The sequence below is a fragment of the Puma concolor genome, chromosome A2 (assembly GCF_028749965.1).
Source record: "Puma concolor isolate L17-30 chromosome A2, mPumCon1.1.hap2, whole genome shotgun sequence".
In the NCBI taxonomy this organism is placed as follows: Eukaryota; Metazoa; Chordata; class Mammalia; order Carnivora; family Felidae; genus Puma; species Puma concolor.
The window spans coordinates 155,570,124-155,588,561 of NC_141668.1; the positions used below are offsets into that span (position 1 = coordinate 155,570,124).

An 18,438-nucleotide genomic window follows, 5' to 3' on the forward strand; every position below is an offset into this window, starting at 1 on the left:
CCCCAGCAGGGCAAGTGGGCTGCAGGAGGGAGGAGGTGCAGGAACTGGCTGCGGGTAGCCCGAGGGACTCCAGAAAGCGCGTGGCCCCGCGGCGCCAGCGGCAGCTCAGCTCGCGCCCTGGGGCCCTGACACAGTGCGGGTGGAAGGGAGGCCAATCAGTAGGGGGCGCCCGCGGGCCGGGCGGACACGGGGAGCGCCACCGAGGGTGGCCACTGGGGGGCGCCCGCATTCCCCACGCAGCAGACGCCTGCGCGGGAGGCCGACTGGGGGCGCCGTCGCGAGAGGGGCGCCGTCGCGAGAGGGGCGCCGTCGCGAGAGGGGCGCCGTCGCGAGAGGGGCGCCGTCGCGAGAGGGGCGCCGTCGCGAGAGGAGCACCGCGGCGCAGAGGCGGCTACTCCCGATGGAGCGTCAGTGCAGGAAGCGGGCCCGCAGGCAGGGCCCCCAGGGCCGCAGGGCCTCTGCCGTTGTGCTGCTGCTGCTGCTGGTGCTGCTGCTGCTGAGGCCCGCTGGTAAGCCCCGTCCCGCTCCCCGTCCCCCTCCCCCGGGCCCTCACCGGGCCTCGTTTGACCCCTCTGTGTCCTTCCGCAGGCCGCCTGGCGGACCAGACTGCCGGGACACCCTCCAAGCCTGCTCCGGCCGACCCTGGCGTCCCCTGTGCACCCACTGCCACCTGCCCCTCAGGCGGGCCTCGCCTTCCTCGCCAGGCCCCCACCGTCCTGTCGCCGCCCTTGACCCTCCAGACCAGCCCTGTTTCTAAAGAAGGCATCAGCTTATTTCCCAGTGAGTACCATGGACTCCCCGGGGGAGGAGGATGCGGGGCAGTCTTGAGGACCTCTGACCCCTAGGGACGGAGGGCGCGGAGGAGGAAGGGCAGGGAGAAGTGAGAAGAGACGTTCCTTTTCCAAGGGTTCATTGAGCATCTACCGTCGGCCAGGCCCCCATCCTGGTGAGGTAGGAGGCCAGGAAAATTGGCGGAGCCTGCGGCGGGCTGCATGTCCCTGCGTCTCTGAACTGACCCAGGCTTCCAGCCAAGGACTTAGGAGATCTCCAGGATAGGTTTCAGGGAGCCTTGGGGTGGGAGCCTTGCAGCAGTGGCCCTCCAGCATGTTGAACAGAGACCCGCGGAATCACTCCTTATCCTGGAACTCCATGGAACTCCATGCGCACAGTTTAGCTGCCACAGAAAGGCTCTCACACAGGACCCAGTGCGTGCAGACCTCCCCTCTCCTATGTTAGCCTTGGCAAACGCTGGTCCTGGCCCATGCACCCTCATCTCACAATCCACGAATCTCCCTGGAAAAACCCTGGAGGGGGGCTGCTGTGAGGTCGGAGATGTGCATCTTCAGTTTGAAAACTTTTTCCAAAGTGGCTGCACGCGCTGATACTCGCTCCAGCGGGGAGTGAGCGGTCGGGGGTGGTAATCCTCACCAATACATGGTGTCAGGGACCCTGGAGTTGGCCTGGCAGGTGGGGTGGAGCGGAACCTCACTGTGATGCAAGTCTGCATTTCCCTGAGGACTCACAGGGCTGAACAGCTTCTGTGTTGGCTGGCTGCTGGGGTTCCCTCCTCGGGATGTGTCTGTTCATGCACATGGCACCTTTTTCTCTTGGGTCGTCTGGTTTGTTTTCCTCACTGACTCACGGGAGGGGTTCCCAGAGGAGGGAGAGGGGTCTGCTTTGGCCAAAGTAGGGGGAACCAGATGGAAACATGGATGAGTTTCTGGAGGTTCTGGCCAGAGCTCAGGGGCTTCTCGGCCAGGACAAAGGGGCCAGTGCTGCACCAGGCTGGTGGCTGGGAATGCCCTGGGGCCTGGGACCAGAGAGAGGGATTACTTGGGGAGCACTGAGGCCCTTTGGAGACTGCAGACCTCAGTCCTCACGTGCACAGCATCATAACAGGGTGACCAGTGGGGAAAGAGAATCACCGCATGAGCGTGGGCCAGCAGCCCGAGAGGCGGGAAATCGGGCTGAGGGGAGGGTTGGGAAGGCGACTTGCGATGGGGCTGGAAGGTCCCATCCTGCATCAAACTCTCACCTTCCTCCTCAGCCTGCGGCTCCTCCTTCGAGGAAGACCCCACCCTCAGGGACCCAGAGGCCATGGCTCGACGGTGGCCGTGGATGGTCAGTGTGCGGGCCAATGGCACACATATCTGTGCAGGCACCCTCATTGCCTCCCAGTGGGTGCTGACCGTGGCCCACTGCCTGATCCGGTGAGTCGGGACCTAGGTTGGTGGGTAGAAAGGCGTCTGGAGCCACTGGGGCCCAGTCATTCCTGGCAGCTGGTCCCTCGGCAGCAACTGTGGCCTCTGCAGAACCCCATGGGCCCAGCCTCAGTCCCACTTCAGCTCTTAGCAGGTGGAGGCTGAGTCCTGCAGATTCCTTCTGGATTCAAGCCGGGTGCTTGCTCCCCTCACCTGGCTCCCCTGTCCTGAGCAGTCATGCCACAGATAGGACGGGGGTGGGGGGGGGACTTGGAAGCCACAGGGCAGGCCTCCTTCCTCCTGTCCACAGAAAAGAGCTCCCAATTCTTTTGTTTCACACCCTTTGCTTTACTTACTCATTTCTTCCTTGTTCGACTCAAAGCCTTTGACGTTCCTCTGGAGCCAGGCCCCGGCCTGGGTGCTGGGGCAGGGAGGGGACACATCACTCCTCTTGGGGTGCCAGGAAACACAGATGAGAAGACAGGGGAGTCTGGGCAGTGTGGGGACAAGAGAGGGGGCTGCACATGTTCCAGGGGGCCAGGGCAGCAGCCCGGATGCAACATCCATGCTGGCTTCGAGGGCTGACCACGGAAAAGCATGCTCCACGCCTGAAGGCCGAGGTGGAGACTTCAGGGGCATGCCGGGAAAGGAGGCTGGAGGGCGAGGCCACGGATGCTTGCCTTGATTGAGTGTGTTGGGCCCCTGTCACTTCCAGGGCCCAGCACGGGCTGCCAGACAGAGAGTCCAGAGTTTGGAACCAGAGAAAAATGGTCCACATCCCAGCTCTGCCACTTCCTAGCTGTGTAGCCTTGAGCTGTTTGCTGGGCTCCTCTGAGCCTCGGTTTTCCTCTCCACAAAGTCAAGGGTTGTTGTGAAAGCTGGACCACACAGTCTGTGCGCAGGGCCCTGTCCACATCTGTCGTGAGAGAAAGGCTCGGGGGGCTTGAAGCAGGTGGGTGGCCTGCCTGGGTTTGCTCAGAGTACAACAGTGGGGTGGGGGCGGGGGTGGGGTGCCTGGAGCTGATGACAGACCCCCCTCGTGGTTCTCCCAGGAATGATTTTATCTATTCAGTGCGGGCAGGGAGCCCAAGGATTGACCAGATATCTCAGACTACCGCCGACGTTCCGGCACTCCAGGTCATCGTGAACGAGAGGTACCGGTCTCATCGGTACTGGTCCTGGGTGGGCCAGGCCAACAACATTGCCCTTGTCAAGCTTGCATGGGCACTCAAGTACAACACGTACGTCTGGCCCATCTGCCTGCCTAACTTGGACTTCCAGGTGAAGGATCACTCTGTCTGCACTGTGACAGGCTGGGGACTCCCCAGGGTTGATGGTGAGTCAGAGCCTCCCCAGACTGGGTGGGTGGGGAGCGTGTGGGAGAGGACCCAGGTGCAGGCCCGGGTCTGAGACATCTTCTTGTCCGGCTCTCACCTCCTTCCCCTTGGGGGTCTCGGCAGTGAGTGAGCCGTGGCCGTTCAGGCCTTAGAGGCCCCAGAGTGCCCATGAACCCCCCGCCCCAGGCCGGGGCATGTAAACAGGACTTCCTTGAAGGCAGAGGGAGTGGAGAGTAATATCTTGCTGACTGCACGCAGTCGTAGGACATCAGGACTTGAAGCAGGACATCTTGAAGTGCCATGAACGAGGTTCTGTAAAAAGATCCCCTGACGCCTCACATGGTTGGTTAAGGGCAGTCCGCACCCAAAGGCTGGGAGTCACTCAGAATCCACGTGTGGCTGCCTCCTGCCCCCAGTGGGCCTCAATCCCTTTGTCCCCCCAAGGGATGGAGCAAGGCCCGAAGAGCAGCCTGTCATCCCAGGCCCCCCCAGGGGGCATTTCTTTAGGAGTCTGACGAGTGCCCAGTCCATTTAGGGAGCTCCTCTTTTTCACAAGAGAGGTGCTCTTGTCTGTGGCTTCACCGAGCCATCTTGCCTAAAAAGAGCAGCTCCACCCTGGGGGTGGGGGTGGCTGTTTGTCTTTCCTGCCTGTGGCCGGTCTGGGGAACGGCTGGGGATGGTTGGAAATCTGTCCCCCAGGGGCTCCTGGCTAGAGACAAAGACACACTGGTGAGAGGGAGGAGGGGGAGGAGGAGGAGGAGAGAGAGAAGCACACAGTGCCTGGGGCCCACAGAGGGGGGTCTGGGCTAGTGAGGGCAGAAGAGGCCTTTGGGGAGGGCTTGAGCAAAGCGGAGAGTTGGACCGGCATGGGGCCGGGCAGGCCTTGGGAGCAGAAGGGTCAGAAGCCAAGCCGCTGAGGCAGGAACGGACCCCGCGGACTGGACTCTGCCGGGGTGAGAGCAGACCCAGCAAGGCCAGACTGAGGGCAGCCTGTTCCAAGCTGTCCATGGGGGGCCATTTGAGAGGTTGGTGGAGCGGCCAGGAGCAGGGAGGAGGGCTGCCAGGCTTGCAGCCGTGAGAGCACCAAGCCTGAGCTGGGGGGGGACCTGCCCCACAGGCATGTGGCCCCAGTTCCGGACCATTCAGGAGAAGGAGGTCACCATCCTGAGCAACAAAAAATGCAACCAGTTCTACCACAAGTTTTCCAAAGTCCCCTCTATGGTCCAGATCGTGGACTCCCAGATGGTTTGTGCCGAGGACTCCGACAGGGAACACTTCTGCTATGTGAGTGCTCCTCTTCGTGCTCCCTCACCTCCAAGGGTGCATGGCCAGGAGGGGTGCTGGGGTGCAGGGCAGCGGGGCTGGAAGGGGAAGGGACAGGAGCACGGAGGGAGGGGTGAGAGAGAAGGGGGGGCGGTGGGAAGACGGGGGGTCGGGACCTGGCATGAGAGAGGGGAGATGAACCCCTCTGAGGGAGGGTCTCCTGAGTCTGGATCTCGAGGGCACCCCCCGGGCAGGGTGGTGGGGGGCTGTGGGAGAGATGTGCTGCGAGGTCCCTGCTTGTCCTTGAGCTGGGGCAGGTCTCCCTCCAGCCACACCTGGCTCCCCTGACCCTTTTTGTTCCGCCACCCCTCCCCACAGGAGATAAGCGGTGAGCCCCTGGTCTGTCCTGTGGACACCACGTGGTACCTGGTGGGACTGGTGAGCTGGGGCCCAGGTTGCGAAAAGAGCAAGGCCCCGCCCATCTACCTACAGGTCACCTCCTACCGTCACTGGATCTGGGAACGCGTCAATGGGCAGGCCCTGCCAGCCCCGTCCAGGGCCCTGCTCCTGGTGCTAGCGCTGCCCCTCAGCCTCCTCGTTGCCCTCTGACACCCTCGTGCCGTCCCCGGGGGGGTGCCGTCCTCCCCCTCTGAGCCCAGAATGCTGCAGGTGTAGCTCTCCCAGCCCCACAAAGTGGGGCAGAGATGAGCTGCTCAATTAAACGCTTTTCTTCCACAAGCCTCCTCCTTCCTGGGTGCGCTCGAGTGGGAGGTGAGCAAGCCACACGGGGGTTTCATGGGGGGACTCCAGACCGTCTCTATTGAAAAGCGCAGAGCCCCCCCCCCCCCCCGGGTCTGCCTCCATCTCTAGGTTTGGGGTGGCTCTTGCAGAAGGTGGGAGTGTATAGGGACGATGCTGGGGTGATGGATGGCCTAGAGTGTTCTGTCCGGGCTCAAGCTGGGCTGCCAGGACGCAGAGTGAGGCTGGGGTAAAGGTGCAGCTCTGTCTGGGCCCCGCAGGTGAGTGTGTTCTTTTCTGTGATACTTTGCTTGACTTTGGTGGCTGGAACACACCCTGTCATTGTCCTGAAGCACCATAGTGAACTCTGATCGTCCGGCCCCGCCCCCTGCCTAGAGACTGGGGCAGGTGCCCACTGGGACCAGACATTATCCGCCAGCAGCCATGCCTGTCCATAAAAGAGCAGCGGACGCCCCGGGGCAGAGGCCAGGGAGCAGCTGGCAGGGCAGATGGAGCTCAGGCCTGGACCCCCGAGGCTTTACCAGCTGGTTCTCTGACTTCAAGTGGCCCCTGCTCCTCTGGGCCTCTGTTGCCTGGGCCACACAGGAGGGCCCTGGCCTGTATGGGTCTAATGACCTTTGCCACAGCCTGAACCTGCTGTATGAGAAGCCCGTAAGGCTGGACCCTGAGGGCAGAGTCAGGGTTCCTTCCTGGCGGACTGAGCTCTCAGCGCCCACAGCGGGTCCTCTGCAATTTCTCTGCCCCCTTGCTGCTCCGTGACTCGTGTCTGCCTGTAGACTCGCATCTTCTTGTAGAACAGTGATCCAGCTGTAGGTCAGAATCCAGATTTGACTCCTCCGTGTCCCCAGCACAAGGCTCAGGCCACGGAAGGCCTACTGAAAGCCACAAAGTGGAGGGGAGGGGAGCGGAGAGTGGGCGGCTTCCTCCTCCATTTTAACGCCCAGCTGGCTGCGGCTGTCCCTCTGCCTCTCTCGGCCGCCACCTCTCCCTCCAGCTCATCCTAACTCAGGCTGGGAGAATAGGGGAGGGAGCTTCAGCTTGGCCGGTGCCACCCGTCACTGCCACGTCACCCTGCACATAAATGCTTCAGGGATAGGGCGTCCTGAGGGGTCATCTCAGGTCACTCGGGTACGAGAAGGCACTCAGCTTTATTTACAAGTGTCTGTAGGCTGCCGAGGCAGCGAGAGATTTTCCAGCAGCTTCCCCAGCTCAGGAGCCTCTGGTTTGCAGGCTCAGACCTGAGCGCCTCAGCAGAGGTTCGCTGCCATCTGGAAACCCCTCTGAGTGTCCCGTCCCCAAAGATTCAGTCTCTAGGTGGTATTTGGGCCTTCCCCTTCGGGACAGCAGTGATGTTTTGAGGCATGAGAGCTGAGATGGTAGAGGAGGAAGCTGTGTGCTGTTCTGTTTCACAAGCGGGGGGGTGGCCGGCCCCTAACTGCCCTCTGCGATGATCCCCTAGGGCCCTGACACCCCCTCCCCACCGCCACCACAGAGAAGGGACCGCCAGCACGGCCCAAGCCTCCCCTGGGCTTCTTGATTCCCTGGATCCCCAAGATGGGGCCCAAGTACCAGCTTTCTTCCCCTCTCCCTTTGGCCTGCTGGTCTCAGCCTTCTGCACCCCTGACCCAGCCCTGCAGCTCCCAGCCCTGAGCCCCCAGGCCTTCCGCTCAGGCCCCCAGCAGCCTCCACTCCATCGCAGTTGCTCGGCACAGGGTATCTGCTGGGCTGGAGCCCCTGCCTCTGGGCCTCTCTGTTCACCATCCTGGCCAGCACCCCCACGGGGCCTAGAACAGTTTTCTGGCCACCAGGGCTGCTGTCTAGCCAGGTCTGAGAGCTGAAGCTTCCCCCAGACACCCTCTGCCTCCTTGTGGCTGTTCTGGGCATGGCCTCACACTGCAGCCCATCCAGTTTGGCCATCCCCTTCGGAGAGAGGAAACTGCTTCCCGTCAACCCTGTAGAGCCACTGCTGTTCCTGACGGAAGGGACAGAGGCACGTCCGGGTGGGTGTGATCTGGATCTGCAGGGCAACAGTGGCCAGAGGCCACGTTGGCTGAACAGCCACATGGGTGAGGCGACAGGAGCTGAGTCCGTGCCGGGAGGCAGGACACCTGAGGCAGTCCTGTCTCTGCCCCTGACGGGCCGTAACGATGGGGCCTCAGCCACCCTGTCGGGGCTGAGAAGAGGGTGTTCTGCAACCTCTGTGGTCCACGTGTGAGCTTGGAGTCCGAGATGCCTGGACCCTGGCCTGGACTTGAGCCCCAGGGCTATCCAGCCCCAGCTGCCACCTCCAGGAAGCCCTTCTCATTTTTCTCCTTTCTTCTTCTTGGCCTCATTCTTTTCATCCTCCTCTACCTTGATGGCCACTGTGTCCACACTATCCTTCTTCTTCTTCTTCTTATCCTCTGTGGGGTAGAGGAAAGGCAGGTAGCGGGAGTGAGGCAGGGTCCTAGGGCCCCCACCAGAGCCTCCCACATCCAGCCCTTCACTTCTTCCTTCCTACCGAACTTCTCCTGCCTGCAGAAGAGCTCCGGATGTTACTTGCCTCTGGGTCTCTCTCACTTGGGCCCATTTCTGTGCTCTGGTCTCCAGGGACAGGTTTGGGGCAGAGGCGGGGAGCAGGGCCACTCTTGGTGGCAGGACTGAGGGTCTGGCTGGCTCGGCAGGGACAGGCGGTGGTGCAGCTGGGGGCCCCTCCCCGGTCTGCTCACCTCCGGGGATTTCTGTGAGCTCGTTGAGGGGCGGCACAGTCTCCAGTTTGTCCGTGTACATCTTGGCTGCCTTTCGCTGCAGGTACCGGGCTTCGATCTCCTTCCGGGTCCGTGGCACACGGCAGTTGAAGACACAGCACAGAGTGATAACTGTAGGGACGACAGAGCAGGCCTGGCCGAGGCTGGAGCTCAGACACCCCAGGAATGGTGCCCACATTGCAGACCTGCCTTCATCTACCTAAATGTGTCTCACCCAAGAGACTCTGGCAGAAGGCTCTGTGTTTGGACAGAACCCCTGTGGGCTCTGGGATTTCCGAGGTCAGCTCAGCAATTTCCAGAGCAGGACTGGCTTCACACGGGGGCCCGCTCTTGGAAGGGCCTCGCGCTTGGCTTAATGCTCTGCCGTCAATGTTCTTAGCAATTTGTGAACAAGGGGTCTCATACTTTCGTTTTGCCCTGGATCCTAAATCATGTCACTGGTCTCAGTTTCTGACTCGATTGAGGCCCCTGGAGGGCAGGGCAGAGGACTGCACGGTGACTCACGCTACAGCTACCTGGAGGCTGTCCTGTGTTCCCACCCAGGTCTCTCAGCTCCTAGTAATTCCTAGGTTTTCCTCCCCAGGCTCCTGAGAGGACCTCAGACACTGGAGGACGTAGCTGTGTCCTCCTCAACCCCCCTGAGGACAAGCCTGAGCTCCTCTTGGCCGTGAGAGCCCACGAGAGCCCACGAGAGGGTACAGACCCTGCCCTGGGGCGTTCACCTCCCACAGTTATTCCAGGAGCGGTTTTCCGGCTCAGGGCAGCTGTGCCCACACGAGCTGGGCCAGGGAACGAAGCTGGACTGTCTAGTGATGGGCAGGGCAGTGCTGGGCTGCCAGGGCCCGGCTGGACTGAGTTTATTTTTCTAAGGCCCCACAGTCTGACCACCTTGGCCCCAGCCTCAGGGGAGGGGACGGGGCTGCTTCCTATTATAAATCAGATGACAAGACATAACTTCCTGGCAGACTCCTGGGGGCAGGACGGCCAAGCGGGACAAGCCAGGCCTATTTTAGGGAAGATGCATCAGACCAACGTAGCCAGGGCTGGAGCACCCTTTGGAGTCAACTGGTGTGACTCTTTCAGCCAAATATCGTGGCCCCGCTAAGTCTCCCCCAGGTTCACAGAATGAAAAACAAGGAAGGAAGGAAGGAAGGAATGCATACATGCATGAGATGGCCTAGAAGCCTTTGCCGCTGAGGACAGAACTAGACTACCGAATGGGTGGGTAGGGGGAGCTAACAGCATCCGGGCACTCTGGGGGGCTGCACGAGGCCCCAGCAGTAGGTCTGTACCTTGCTGTCCAGGGGTAAACGGCAAACCTTTCTTATCCGGAGAGCTGGGTTCTGGTCTTCTCCAGACCCTTGTGTGTAGGCCTATGGCCCTAGTCCTACCGGCTTGGGCCGTCTCTTCCAGCCACCCCACCAGGCACGTCCTCTGACCGTGCTTACTCAGGTTCTCCACAGAGGCTGGTCCCAGGCTCTATGAGGCCTCAGCTTTGAAGGGAGCTCAGCCATTGGCAGCTGGAGCAGGGCCCGCACACCGCCCCTTGCCTGCCCCACCCAGCCTGGCCCAGTCACTTCTCTTCAACGAAGGGAAAAAAACCATGTGTTTTGGATCGAGTCCCAGGGCCCAGGCAGGGGCTTGGAATGTGAGTCCCCAGGCTGGAAGGACCTCCAGAGGCACCCCCACCCAACCCCAGCCCCTCTGCACGAGGTTCTGGGCCCAAGCAGCCGGGAAAGCAGGAAAGAGGTTTCCTCTCCGGGAGATGCCATCCCTACTCCCCAGGGCCCTGCATGGAAGGTAACAAGTGGTGCCCTGCTGCTCAGAAGACTTTGGGACTCTCCCTTACTCTCCCTTCCTCTTTCCTAGGAAGCAGGGTGAGGAGTAGGGGCTGGTCTGCGTGCTTCATGTCCAAGCCCCTCTTCGGGTCTGTCATTGAAACTTTCTTGTGTGGCCCTGGGCACCTCCACTGTCCGGGGCCCAGCAGAGTCTGGAGAGGCCGTTCTGTGTTTAGAGGCCCCTCAGTGCCTTCACCCCTGCTCCGTGGAGTGCCCCGGAGCTGCTCCCTGGACACGCACCCTGAACTGCTCCTTATGGGCAGATGCTCTTGGTGCTGCGGGCTGGGGGGCACGGTTTCCTCTCTGAGCACCTGGGCTGGGGCTGTAGCCACAACGGTGCGTCAGTAGGGCCTCCAGAGAGATGCCTGACTGATTCTCACCTTGGCTAGGAATGAAATGCAGCCCCTTGCTCAGATCCTGCTCCCACCCCAGCCATGAAGAAATGGTGGTGGGGGTGTGCGTGGAGACTTTCCCACAAGGAGGGCCTTTCTGGTGCCAGGAGAAACAGATGCAAATCAGATGTCCCTGTCTCCCTCGGAGTCCTCACATCTGGGTGGGCCCTCTGCTGTGGCGCTGCCCTCCAGGGGACCTCATCCTGAGCCAGCTCCAGCTCGAACTTATCCGACTTGGGGGGCACACAGTAAAAGTCCTCTAGGGGTCACCTGAGACCTTGTGTGGAGGCCATTCCGTCCCTGCTCTGCCCGCACCATGCCCTCTGCCTGGAATTCTTGGGGGGCAGCCTACCCAGCCAAACTGCATGCGTCCCTGCACGCATCCGCAGTGGAGAGGACCCTCCTCCGTGAAGCTTGTGCAGGGCGAGGGGGTTTTCTGTCCCTTCGTTGCCTGCGTCTCCCCCAAACCTCTGACGTGTAGGAACCTTCGTCAGACTCTGCTTTGCACCCTGGTGGTCTCCCTATCCACCGACATTTCTCTGCCCTCTTTCTCCAACTCCAGACCCCTGCTCTGGAAGGGCCAAAGGGGGCACGCCAAGCCCATCTCTGTTGCGAGCTGGAGTCAAGCAACTCAGTCCTAGGAGAGGAAGAGGTCCCTTGCTCTTAACGGAGGCGGGTGTGAGTGGTTCCAGGGGGACGGGATCTGACAAGGCAGGGTTTGCAGCCTGGGAGCCACATCTGCCGGGTGTCTGGGGAGCCTCCAGGCTGGGCTGCGGCCAAGGATGGCCTTGCTGGGGCTTCTGGGTGTGGGCCCTTTAAGCCTGGCCAAACAGCAGGAGAAGCATCAGGAGGCCAGCGATAGGGAAAAATGACACGTCCTCATCCTGGTTCAGTGGAGTCCCCTGTAATTACTGTAATTGCCATGTGGCTGTGTCCCAGTTGGGCAGAATACTTCAGGTCACCACCAGCCTGTCAGCCCTCCACAGGGACTTTGTGTAGATCAGGAGGTGCCAGAAACCACAGTGGGCCTCCTGCGGGCGACTGGCCTGCTTGTACTGCCCGGAATTGCTGCTCTGAGCCCCTGGGGGTGGTGCCGGGGGCGGGGTGCAGGGGGTGGCGTGGGGTGGTAGAGGGCGGGGAGCAGCTACTCACTGATGGACAACACGAAGAGCGAGAAGATGCCCACCACGTGCCAGAGGCGCATGTCCCAGAACACCACGGTCTCCTTGGTCAATGGGGGCGGCTTGGGCTTGGGCGGGGCCGTGCTGGGCTGCAGGTCAGGAGAGAGAAGAATGAGCCAGGCAGAGGCCGGGGGCTGGGGCTGGGCCGAGAGAGGCCCAGGTTTCAGCAAGGACTCAGCGCAAGTGTTTCGGAATCTCCTAGAATCTAGAGTCTTCGACATTCACAGTCAACGTCCTAGACCTTGGGAAGTTCCAGATTTAGAGCAAGGGAAGAAAGCAGCTCCAGAACCATGGAGCCAGGGACCTGGAATACAAGGGTACTTGGGATGCTTGAGGACACCAAGGCCTGAAGGGGCAAAGGTGGATGGCTTGTCCCAATGAGGTTCAAGGCCCCTTCCGGCAGCCTGCTGGTCTCCTCCTGCTCCAGTCCTGGGCCCCACAGGCAGATGGGGTCTCAGGACCAAGGCCAGAGACAAGGCAAGGCCTGTGCTGCCCTGGGGGACTTTGCTCTCAAGCACCCTCGGTGTGGGGTGGGTTGTGGAGCTGGACTCAGGGCCCGTGGCTTGGCTGTCTGGCCAGGACCCCCACCAGGTGACCTCAACAGTCACCTATCCTGCCAGAGTCACCTCTTCTGACCAGAAGGATAGGCCAGAGTCTCCTGGGACAGGACCAGATAAATTGTCTGCAATGAGGCAGCGACACCTAGAGGCCGAAAGCTATAAGCATGACTGGAACAAGCCTGTGCAGAGCTTAGCAGGCCACCTCCCACCTTCCCAGTGGGACACAGCCCTGCCCTGGGTGTCTAGGGACACGGCCCTGCCCTGGGGTACTGAGGGGACACAGCCCTGCCCTGGGGGTCTAGGGGAACAAGGCCCTGCCCTGGGGGACATAGCCCTGTCCTAGTGGGTCTAGGCAGGACCTCTCCCTGACCTAAGGGGCCGAGAGGGATATGACCCTATCTCTGTCACCAAGTTTGGCTGAGGGATGGAGGGGGAGGCGGTTAGCGTTTAGAGGGAGAGAGGACCCTGGGGCATCTGTGGAATTCATTGTCTCCTGATTAACTGAATATGGACCGACCTGAGGAGTCCTTTCTGGCTCTCTGGGAAGGAAAGGCAACTCACAACTCAACCATCCGTCCAGTCTTTCCCCTGGTACATGAGCATGGATTGGCACCTACCACAAGTTCCTCATCTAATGAACACCACCCTTCGGCATGTTTGGGGACACTCAGAGAGGATCAGCAACCTGTCCCAGGTAACACAGGGCATCTCTGTGCTTGGGACTGATACATGATTCCTCAGCTTTTTTCTCTTAACCAGGGTAAACTGGGGTGGGAGTTTGCTTTCCTCTAGGCCTCAGTTTCTCCATCTGTAACTTAAACGTGGGGTGGTTCCAAGGTTCTCTGGGAAGCTCTCTCTACCCAAGTAGAGTGGGAAAATTGACAAGAAGATAACCCTCCTCAGCATCCTCCCAGGGGCCTGGATCCGTTTGCAGGGTCAGACACGTGTGTGTGGGGTCAGGCACATCTGGGGGTTCAGGGCACATGTGTGTGGGTTGGAGCGCATAGGGTTTGGGCACATAGTTGTGGGTACGGGGCACACGTGTGGTTGGAGTACGAGCGTGTGGTCAGACATATGTCTGTAGAGTCAGGGCCGGGGTCCTAAGGCTCAGTGTGTCTGGCCTGGCTGGGCTGTGGGCTGTGTGGCTGGAAGACTCCGAGGTCCAGAGAAGAGATCTTGGATTCTGAGCCCGGGGAAGCTGAGAGCCCACTTCTGACACCTTGTTCCAGCCTTGTTCTGGGTGGAACTGAGCTTACGATCTCTCCCTGATAGGGATCTCAGGTAGAGGGTAACACGTAAGAGTGGGGCACCTCCTCGTGGTGGGCACTGCTGGGGGGTCTGAACTCTAAAGCTTGGGAGCTCCGGCCTCCATCAGATGGAGGATGATGGCTGTAGGGATCGTGGTGGGTGGTACCGTGGACTCAGCCCTCCCCATCTCTCTGGTGCTTCCCTGGGTCCCCTGGGCTCAGCCAGGCCCTTGCTCAGGCTGTAGGCAGATGGCAGGCAGATGGACTCCAAATGCAATTTTCCTTGATGAGCCGGGAGAAGATGTGCTCCTGGGGGCTGAGGGGAAGAGTCCTTGGCTCAGAAGTGATGCAACACCCACCCTCAGTCTTCTGCCACACCCAGGCCAGCTCAGCTCTGCACCGGAGGCCTCAGGGCAGCCACTAAGGGGCCCAGGTACACTCTGCGGGGCCCAAGCCAGCCTGGCTCCCCTTACAGGGACACTGGAGCTGACATCCGACTCCAGCCCAGCATTTTGATCACACCCCCTGGTCTGCAGCAGGGACAGGCTAGTATCGGGGTATAGGGCTCTGTCTTCATGTCCCTCGGACCCTCAGGTTCAGGGCTGTGCCTTCTTAGACCCTCAGGATAAGGCTCTGTCCTCCCTCTCCATCCTGTCTCCTGGCACCTGCCCCCGAGGGCTCTCCTGGGCACCTTGCTGACTCCTGTCTTTCTGTCTTTCTGGCCTCTCCTCTCTGCTTCTGCCTGCACAGGCTCTAACCCCCACCCCTCCCTGGCCCTGCCTCTTGGGCCTTCTCCCTCCGGCCTCGTGTTTCAGAATTCTGGGTCTGGTCTGCCTCTTTGGCTCCCCTGCTCAGCTCAGCAAGAATGGGGTACGGAGGGGCCAGGGAGGCTGCAGGTGGCCCCGACTCTTGCCTTCCCCGCCCTGCCTGGCCCCAGCTGAGCTCCCGAACCCCCCCGGGCTGTCCTCCTTCCCTTTTGCTGGGCCGCACGGCACTTCCCCGCAGTTCTCTCAGCCGTGCGCCCTCTCCCAACTTACCCTCCTCCTTCCACACCAGGACCCATCACAACTCTCCCCTGCTCAGAGACCTTTGCCAACTCTCCATTATCACCAGGACCAAGTAAGACCCCTGAGTGAGTCCCTGGGTCCTGGCCTGCCTGCCTCTCCCCTCCAGGGCCAAGTGCTCCACATGGAATTGAACTCAACACACCGCTGCTCTGTAAAGGGTCTCCTCCTCTTCCTGCCCCTACCCTCCAGCTTGGAAAGCCCTCGCCTGCTTCCTAAGGCTATGTCTCCCCCATTAGGCAGGGGACCCTGAAGGATCTCTGGAGGCAGAAGCTCTTTCCTCTGGCAGACCCTAGGATCAGGGACTAGATCTCCCCTATCAGACTAGATAGAGGTCACTGAAACCAAAGATCATGCCTCTCCCTACACCCCCCCCCCCCCCACACCCCGCCCTCATTAGGACAAAGGCAAGAGGATAAGGGCTGTGTCCCCCAGCGACTGAGCAAGGCTGTATCCCCGGTCAGACCTGGAATCCTTATGATCAGGGTGAGTCTCCCCCACCCGACTAATGTTCCTGAAGTCAGGGGCTGTGCCCTCCCATTAGACCAGGGACCCTAAGATTGGGGGCTGAGTCTCCCCCCCCCCCCCCCCCGAGCCTGGAAGCCCTCGGGGGAGGGCTGTGTCACCCCATTAATCCAGGTCCCCGAGGGCAGGAGGAAGGGAAAAAGGCAGCTCCCAAGGCAGAAGGGCGTCCCCAGCCCTCTGCCACGCGGTCACAGCCTCCCCGAGCCCCTCGCGCCGCCCCGCCTCACCTCCACCAGCTGCCCGGCGGCCCCCGCGAGGCAGACCCCCAGCGCGACGCCGCCCAGCGCCCACAGGGGCCCCGCGCCTCGCCGCTGCCCGGCCATCTTCGCGCCCCGCGGCTCCGGGCGGGCGAGGCCGCAGGTGGGGGGAGCCAGCGACGCGGGGGGCCGGGCGCGGTTGGCCCGGTGACTGCCCCGCCAGGCAGCCGGCGCTCGCGGGGACGATCTGGTCGCAGGCCGCGAGTGGGCATCATTTATTCATCGTCGGTGTCTGGTTCCCTGCCGCCCGCCCCCACATCACCGCGGATGGAGGGCCCGCCCCCCTCCCGGTGGATCCGAGTCCAGGTCTCCCTCCCCTAACCCGATCCAGCCGGGCAGAGAGGAGTGAGAGTGACAGGCTGGGGTCAGGTCCTTGAACAACAGGCCCCAGCTCCCCTGCCCCACTTGGGCCTCAGTTTCTCCATCTGGGGCAAGGGGAGGAGTTAGAATCTGCTGATCTGGGAGGCCCTTCCCAGTCTGACGTTCTGAATTTGAAAAACCCTGCTGGACCCAGGCTGGCGGAGGGGGTGGGGGTGGGGGTGGGGGGACGGTATGGCAGGCAGGTTGCCATAGTGACAGGCGCTCAGGGATGTCCTGGGCTTTCTGGGCTGGCTTCCTGCCCAGAAATGGCTCTGGTCACTCTGGACACCAGAGCTAGAGTGGGGGTTGGGCACCAGGGGATGGTATGGTCAGAGTTGCTAGTTCTGGGTGCTATGGAAGGTTCCTGAAGAAGCCAGCACCTGCTGCCCCACGGGACTGGGACGACTCCCCCTGGAAGGGCTGGAGGACCATTTTCTGACTCTGGCCGACCTTGAGCCTCTGCCCCAGTCTGATCCCCAATTCTTACTCCAGTCTGAGCCATGATCCTGACCTCGCACTGAACCTGGCCCACATGTACTCTGGTCCTGACCCCAGGATGAGCCTTGACAACCCAGGGATGGAGCAATGGAGGGTCTGAGAAGCTGTGGAGACCCAGAGGGCTTTGGAGGAGGATGAAGAGGAGGAGGAGGAGGGTGGTGGTCTGGGGTGGGGAGACTCCTCTGGTCCATCCTTTCTCTCACTTCTCCTTCCACCCCTCCCTCCCTCCCTTTCTTCCTTCCTTCTTTCCTTCCTTCTTCCTTCCTTCCTTCTGGACCCTGTAGATTCAGAGCCTCGTAGGGCTCCTGCCTGGAGGTGCAGCAGATGGGCAAGGGCCAAGGTGAGAGCTACAGCAGAGAGCAGAGGGCCAGCCATGGACACCCACAGGTGACAGGGGTGGGAAATCACAGGCAGGCAGGGAAACAAGAGAGCCACTGGCAAAGGACAGCTGGCCTGAGGGATCCTCAACAGTAAGTGGCAAAGTCTGGGGTCTCAGTGGGCTGGGCCACCCCATCCTCCCCAGGCTTGCCCCAGCCAGGCAAATAGGGATTCTATTAAAGCCCAAATGACTTGCTGAAGCGTCTGCTTCCTCATGCCTCTGTCATGGGCCAGGCTAGGGAAAGCCGCACTGACCACCCAGGGAGGTCACCCTTGGGACACAGGGTCAGAGAGGCCTTGGCTGGACTAGGCTGAGGTTAGTGGGCCTGACAGTGGCCGTGGGCAAGCCGTTACCCCTCTCTGCTTTGAACTTCTCGTCTACGGAATGGAGAGGGCAAGACTTTCATCAAAGGGCTGTTAGGAGGATTATATTGAACTAAGGATTATGGAGTGCTGAGTTGCTAGCTTTCCCTGCTAGGAAAAATGATTTAAATTTCCTTTTTCGCTCTCTGAAGGCGGCGAAAGTTGACTGAACAAAACTGAAGTTATTATCCCCAATTCACAAAACTAAATGAGCACGAAGAAATTTTAAGAAATGAAACTTTCAAATTAGGTTTCCTATAGATTTGTACCTTTAAACTTTATAACTTCTAAAGGTACTGAAGCTTAAAACTAAGACTCCTGGGGCATGATCACATCGACAGCTTTCAGACCTCAGATTGAACCTCTCTGAGCTTCAATCCCTCATCTGCAAAATGGGTGTAACTATGGTATCACAGCACCTGTGCATCACAAGCCTTCAGGAAATGCTAGTCGTTATGATTGTTGTGGGTATTGTCTCAATTCCCTGTTGTCAAACATTGGTGTTTTTTCCAATTCTCCAAAAGGTGAAATACCACGGTGAGCGAAACATCCTTGAAGCTAAAGCCTTTTCCATCTTCGAAGGCTTTTCTTCCTCTCCTCTGTGGACTTATGAGGAATTGAGGGCCAGAGAGGGGTTGTGCCCTGCATAAGGTCACACAGGAACTGAGGCCTCAAACTCAATCTGTGGCCCCTAACCCAGGCCTCTGTCCCCTGTCCAGTACTTTCTCTATTTCTTTTTTTTTTTTTTTTTAATTTTTTCATGTTTATTTATTTTTGAGAGAGAGAAGAGCGTGAGCAGGGGAAGGGCAGAGAGAGAGGGAGACACAGCATCCGAAGCAGGCTCCAGGCTCTGAGCTGTCAGCACAGAGCCCAATGCGGGGCTCGAACTCACCAACTGTGAGATCGTGACTTGAGCCGAAGTCGGATGCTCAACAGACGGAGCCACCCAGGTGCCCCACTTTTTCTATTTCTTATGAGGTCCCTGATTTCTCCTGCACCCTACTACCAGTAAGGCCCATCAGGTCTGGGGTGGCAGAGCTCTAGGTGCCCAGATTCCCCAGCCTCGTTCCCCTGGAAGACAGTGTCCCCTCCATGCATGGTGGCATGAATGCTTGGCCTGCGGAACCCTGTTTGTCCCTCGGGTGCTATTTTTAGCTCCTGTGGGTTTCCTGTAGGGGCCCGGTCCAGTCTCTAGGACCGCTGGATTGGAAGCCATGGGCAGTGCAGTCGACAGTGGCCAGGGGAACCTGTGAACACTTCTCTCCTGGAGCCAGAAATGCCAGGGCTCAAGGCTCAGCTCTGGGGAAGCAGAGGGTCGGGAGTAGGTATCTTCCCAGCCACGGAGCCAGGCTAGGATCCAGGACATCTTGGACTTGGCCTGGGCTGAGAGTGGGGGCTGGGCTGTCTAGGCCTGAGACGCGGTGGCTGGGGCCTGCTGGGAGCTGGCAATCTCTGACCTTGTTGGCCC

The 18,438-nt window shown here is 60.3% G+C and overlaps 2 protein-coding genes across 2 annotated transcripts; one reads left to right on the top strand and one right to left on the bottom strand.

Annotated features, from left to right (window-relative positions):
• Nucleotides 1–357: 357 nt before the first annotated feature.
• Nucleotides 358–5,539, top strand: LOC112852429 (putative threonine protease PRSS50). Its single transcript, XM_086698407.1, has 6 exons — nucleotides 358–509; nucleotides 589–780; nucleotides 2,048–2,210; nucleotides 3,254–3,537; nucleotides 4,656–4,822; nucleotides 5,180–5,539. The coding sequence occupies exons 1-6, from the start codon at nucleotides 401–403 to the stop codon at nucleotides 5,408–5,410; spliced, it is 1,146 nt and encodes a 381-aa protein (XP_086554533.1). The 5' UTR covers nucleotides 358–400; the 3' UTR covers nucleotides 5,411–5,539.
• A 1,150-nt stretch (nucleotides 5,540–6,689) lies between these two features.
• TMIE (transmembrane inner ear) lies at nucleotides 6,690–15,606 on the bottom strand. The gene is made up of 4 exons (XM_086698408.1): nucleotides 15,342–15,606; nucleotides 11,690–11,807; nucleotides 8,269–8,418; nucleotides 6,690–7,962 (listed from the first exon to the last, which is right to left on the bottom strand). Exons 1-4 carry the CDS (start codon nucleotides 15,435–15,437, stop codon nucleotides 7,862–7,864), a joined length of 465 nt encoding a protein of 154 aa, XP_086554534.1. The 5' UTR covers nucleotides 15,438–15,606; the 3' UTR covers nucleotides 6,690–7,861.
• Between the last annotated feature and the right edge of the window lie 2,832 nt (nucleotides 15,607–18,438).

Coding starts and splice junctions, on each gene's coding strand:
- LOC112852429 (XM_086698407.1), top strand. CDS start 401: ATGGAGCGTCAGTGCAGGAAGCGGGCCCGCAGGCAGGGCCCCCAGGGC. Junction 510..588: donor GCTGCTGCTGAGGCCCGCTG/GTAAGCCCCGTC, acceptor GTCCTTCCGCAG/GCCGCCTGGCGGACCAGACT. Junction 3,538..4,655: donor GGGACTCCCCAGGGTTGATG/GTGAGTCAGAGC, acceptor CCTGCCCCACAG/GCATGTGGCCCCAGTTCCGG.
- TMIE (XM_086698408.1), bottom strand. CDS start 15,437: ATGGCCGGGCAGCGGCGAGGCGCGGGGCCCCTGTGGGCGCTGGGCGGC. Junction 11,808..15,341: donor CCGCCGGGCAGCTGGTGGAG/GTGAGGCGGGGC, acceptor CCTGACCTGCAG/CCCAGCACGGCCCCGCCCAA. Junction 7,963..8,268: donor GCTCACAGAAATCCCCGGAG/GTGAGCAGACCG, acceptor TCTACCCCACAG/AGGATAAGAAGAAGAAGAAG.